This window comes from Cucumis melo, chromosome 11 (genome assembly GCF_025177605.1).
Source record: "Cucumis melo cultivar AY chromosome 11, USDA_Cmelo_AY_1.0, whole genome shotgun sequence".
NCBI classification, from domain to species: domain Eukaryota; kingdom Viridiplantae; phylum Streptophyta; class Magnoliopsida; order Cucurbitales; family Cucurbitaceae; genus Cucumis; species Cucumis melo.
The window spans coordinates 9,670,880-9,675,285 of NC_066867.1; the positions used below are offsets into that span (position 1 = coordinate 9,670,880).

The 4,406-nt window shown below is 34.3% G+C and overlaps 1 protein-coding gene across 2 annotated transcripts; it reads left to right on the plus strand.

Moving 5' to 3' along the window:
* The first annotated feature begins 830 nt into the window (after positions 1-830).
* LOC127143836 (uncharacterized) lies at positions 831-4,137 on the plus strand. Of its 2 annotated transcripts, XR_007815391.1 has the most exons (7): positions 831-935; positions 2,478-2,594; positions 2,684-2,940; positions 3,031-3,246; positions 3,322-3,513; positions 3,595-3,949; positions 4,033-4,137. XR_007815391.1 is itself a non-coding variant. In XM_051079047.1 (4 exons), exons 1-3 carry the CDS (start codon positions 3,197-3,199, stop codon positions 3,863-3,865), a joined length of 513 nt encoding a protein of 170 aa, XP_050935004.1. In that variant the 5' UTR covers positions 3,071-3,196; the 3' UTR covers positions 3,866-3,949; positions 4,033-4,137. The 2 variants fall into 2 exon arrangements, 1 of the variants encoding a protein (XP_050935004.1); XM_051079047.1 differs by lacking the exons at positions 831-935; positions 2,478-2,594; positions 2,684-2,940 and having other exon boundaries at positions 3,071-3,246.
* Positions 4,138-4,406: the final 269 nt, after the last annotated feature.

The window sequence follows — 4,406 nt, forward strand, 5'->3', positions numbered from 1 at the left end:
TTAACACTAGAATCACAAGATGTACAAGTTGGTTTGCTATCAAAGTAGTTGTATTTATTTAAGATTTTCTCTATGTAATGGGATTGATCTAAAAAAAATTTCTTTTTCAGTTCTATTAAGTTTGATACCTAGGATTACATTAGCTTCTCCTAAGTCTTTCATGTCAAAATTTGCACTTAGCATTGACTTTGTATGATTTATGATGTGCAAGTTTGATTCAAATATTAAAAAGTCATCTACATATAAGCATATGATAGTGCATAAGCCATTCTCAATTTTATAGTAGATACATTTATCACTCTCATTTACTTTGAATCCTTTAGACATGATTAGATTAGCAAACTTTTCGTGCTTTTTCATAGGTGCTTGTTTTAGGCCATAGAGGGATTTATCTAGTTTACAAACTTTAGATTCTTGACCATGCACTACAAGAAAATGGAGCATTCCCGACGCCGAAAAGCACGTCGGCATAAAGAACGTCGGGAATAAGGGCTTTCCCGACGCCGTCAACAACGCGTCGGGAGATGCGTCGGGAAAACAATCTTTCCCGACGCACCACGAAGGCGTCGACAAGAATACGTCGAGAAAAAGGTAAATTAATTTTAAAAAACGAACTATTCCCGACACCGTGAACAGTGCGTCGGGAGCGGCGTCGGGAATAGGGGTTTTTCCCGACGCTGCATGAAACGTCGGGAAAAGGGTTTAATGAGCGTCGGAAATTCCCCTTTTCCCGACACATTTTGAGTGATTTCCCGACGCCGTGAAGTGGCGTCGGGAAATCCCCTTTAAATTCGTTTCAATTCTGTAAATTACAGAACCGAAACCGAGAGGAGAAAAGAAAGGAGAAGAAGTCGTCGCGATTTCTGCCGTTGTTCCGTCGTCGTCCGTCGCCGCCCTCCCTCGCCGTTGTCCCTCGCCGCCGTCTGCCACTTTAGGTAAGTGAAATATGAAAATTTATTTAGTTTAAGTTTATGTTTTAGGGTTTTTTTTGATGAAAATTAGTTTAGGGTTTTTTTTATGAAAATTAGTTTAGATTACCAACGTTGTTCTGCCGTTGTTCCGCCGCCGTCCATCTCTGTGTTTTGGCATAATTAACTTTCTATTACTATATATTTGAGTTATGAAAGTGAAAAGAAAATGGTTTTTAAAAAGTTTGATCTTGTTTTTAAAAACTTGATTTGAAATGAGTGTTTGTTTAAGAATTGGGAAAATCATAATTTAAAATTGAAAATTTGAAAACAATGAAAACCATTGTGAAATGGACCATTGCTTTTCATGAAAACCTATAGAACAAAAATATTGTTTAATATTCTACAAAATCGCATGATAAGGAATTGGGTAAAATTTAGAGATTGAGTAAAAATAAAATAGAATAAAATAAACAAAAGAATGAATAGAAATTGAAGCAAGAAAAAAAAAAAACTCCATTATTATACTTTTATTGTGATTGAACGTTTTCTAAAATTCATCTCTCTAGAGAAATCAAACAGAAAATAGTTGTGAAACAAAGACATTATTAAAACACAAAAGACGAAACACTCCTACTCGTCAAACCTTGGATACTAAAAAGTAAATTTTACTTAATTTTTCCGTACTAAACGTTATTTTAGTTTCTAATAATTCTTTTTAAAAGAAATAATTAAAAACAATTGATGTATTCAATATACATTTGCATTATATGTATAATTGTAACTAAATCATTTTATTTTAATCCTATTTTTAAAAAATTTAAGACTTTAAATGTCTATAGTAATTTTTAAATTAAACTGATTTATGCCATTAAAATTTGATTAAGCATTCAAAAACTCAAACATAAATAACATAAGAGATCAAAATAAACATAAATTTAAGAAACGATAACAAATTATTATCAAACAAAGTCCAATACAATTTGACATTTGTGCTAAATCACCCTGGTTTCTATTTTTAGATCTTAAAAAAGCACAATATAATGTTCTCAATAATTTAATTTATTTTCTAAATAATATGAGATTAATTTAAAGATTAATTCAGATTAGAGAGAGAGAAGTTGATGAGATGAGAGAACAAGTCATTAATATTGATAACATGTACATAATAATACCTGTGGTATGTAATTAGTTTTTAATAATATATAACAGAATAAAAGTTGTGTTATTAAAGTTCTGTTATTTAATTAAAACTAATTAATAGCCACCATATATTAATTAGTTTTTATAATTTATTCATGATAGATTTTATTTTACAAACCTTTTAACTGGTTTCAGATTAAATTGAATCTTCATTTATTAATTTACATATCTTTTTATAAACTTATAATTGAATGTATCCACACTATTTTTATATCCATGTTATGTCCATTCTTTCTATCATCGAATCTTTTGTTGTTTTTGTGGTAGTAGGATAGATTAATTAATTATTATGAAATGGAATTACTACTTATCTGGGGAGAGGGAGGTTTAAGTTAAATTGAAAATGTTTGTTTTCTATGTCCATAGCCATTATGTCATATCGACGATCAAATTTTATGGAGACGGACGATATGTTCCTCCAGTTTGAGGACGATTTAAATAATAACATCGTGGGAGGGTCATCATCTGTGGGCGACAATACGGGTAAGTCTAAGAATTTTCTTCATTTTAACTTACAAATATTTCATGTTCTTTCTTCTAACTTTATATGTTATTATCGATTTATTGAGCAGAGTCTTCTTCTCAACAAGCGACTCCGACTCCTAGGAGACGTGCGTAGTCTCGACTCTTGGAGTTAGAGCGCCACGTTGCAATAAATGGGCACATTTCGATGACGATCACCCCTGGAGCGGAGAAGCCTATTTCTCCACACGCCGTTCGCTTCAGCCAGGCGATAGGCGTGTGCGTGCGAAAGACATTTCCCGTCCGCTGTCTTAAGTGGGCGGACGTTGGGAGAGAATACATTGAGGTCGTCAAGGGCGACCTCCAGGTAATTAAATGCACTACACATTTATATATGATTTCATTTGAAACATATCTAACTTTAACCAATCTAATGTGTTATGTTTGTAATGTGTAGCGATTGTTTGTGCTTGATTTCAATGATCAAGCGATGAACAGGTTTGTTGAGCATCAGATGCTCACGACCTTTAAAGAGTTCCGGGCCGACTGTCATAGACATTTCAAAAAGTACAGCGACCCGGAGGAGGCTCGTGCCAACCCACCAAACGCATTGGTTGGACGTGATGAGGATTGACACTTCCTCTGCGACCATTATATCAGCCGTGCATTCCAGGTATTTGTCATGATTAATTATGATAACAAGTTTTAATATGTATACGAAATAAACAATATAATTGTTTTAATGCAGGAGCAATCACGGACGAACAAGGCTGCTAGACAGAAGCAGCCTTACAATCATAGTAGCGGGTCCAAGTCGTTTCTACAACGACAGTATGAGCTCGCTGAAAGAAAAGAGGAGCCGGTCGATCGTATGGAATTGTTTTGGGAAACACACGTTCGAGCTGGGACATTCGTGTCGCAGGCCGCCGAGGATGCGCATGTAAGTTATGCCCTTATTAATTATCCACTTTCATTATATATTTTTGCGTGTTACCTAACATAGTTTTAAAATTTGTTGCAGAATCAAATGCTGGAACTCCAATCCCAGCCTACCCCAGAGGGTAGTCAGCCACTCTCTGAGGATGAGATATGCAATCAGGTGTTGGGTAGACGACCAGGCTACTCAAAAGGCCTTGGTTGGGGACCCAAGCCGAAGGCCCGCAGAACGGCGAGTGCAAGCAGTTCATCGACATCTTGTTCGCAGTCCACAGAAAAAGAGATTGAATTACAAGCTAAACTTCAAGAAGCTTTGGAACGGATTGAAGTACAAGATAGAAATCACCAAGCATTAGCTTCACAAGTGGAAAGTATGAAAAAGATGATAGAAGAATTTACTCGTGCACAACAGGGACCACCACATGATCCCTAGCTCTGCGGTACATATATGTCTCTATTATTCTTAAGTTTTTGCAAATATAAGATTATGTACTAAATTTAGTTATTTTTATATCATTTTTAGGACCGAAGGTGTAGAATGATGCGCATACACACCTCGTTGGAAGACTTTTTCTTATGTTTATGCTTTTTATATTTTGAGAACTATATTTATTGTAGTGAACTTATTCGTATTATTAATTTTAATTCAATTTTTTTAATTTGTGTTTGTATATTTCTTAATTTATTTTAATTTATATTCAATTTGTTTTAATTTAATCCAAAACGTCAGAAATTTTTTTTCAACAATCTGAACATCATTGTGAATGTTTGAGCAAAATATTATAAGGAAAAAAGTAGAAACAAAATATTAAAAAAATATATAAAAAGGAATTCCCGACGTAAAGAAACGTCGGGAAAAAAACGTCGGGAAAGAGTATTTCCCGACGCCGGGAGGTG

Bases quoted from the DNA above. Each gene is read 5' to 3' on its own strand.
- LOC127143836 (XM_051079047.1), top strand. From the start codon at position 3,197: ATGAGGATTGACACTTCCTCTGCGACCATTATATCAGCCGTGCATTCC. The intron at 3,247-3,321 runs GTATTTGTCATG...GTTTTAATGCAG, and splicing joins ATATCAGCCGTGCATTCCAG to GAGCAATCACGGACGAACAA. The intron at 3,514-3,594 runs GTAAGTTATGCC...AATTTGTTGCAG, and splicing joins AGGCCGCCGAGGATGCGCAT to AATCAAATGCTGGAACTCCA.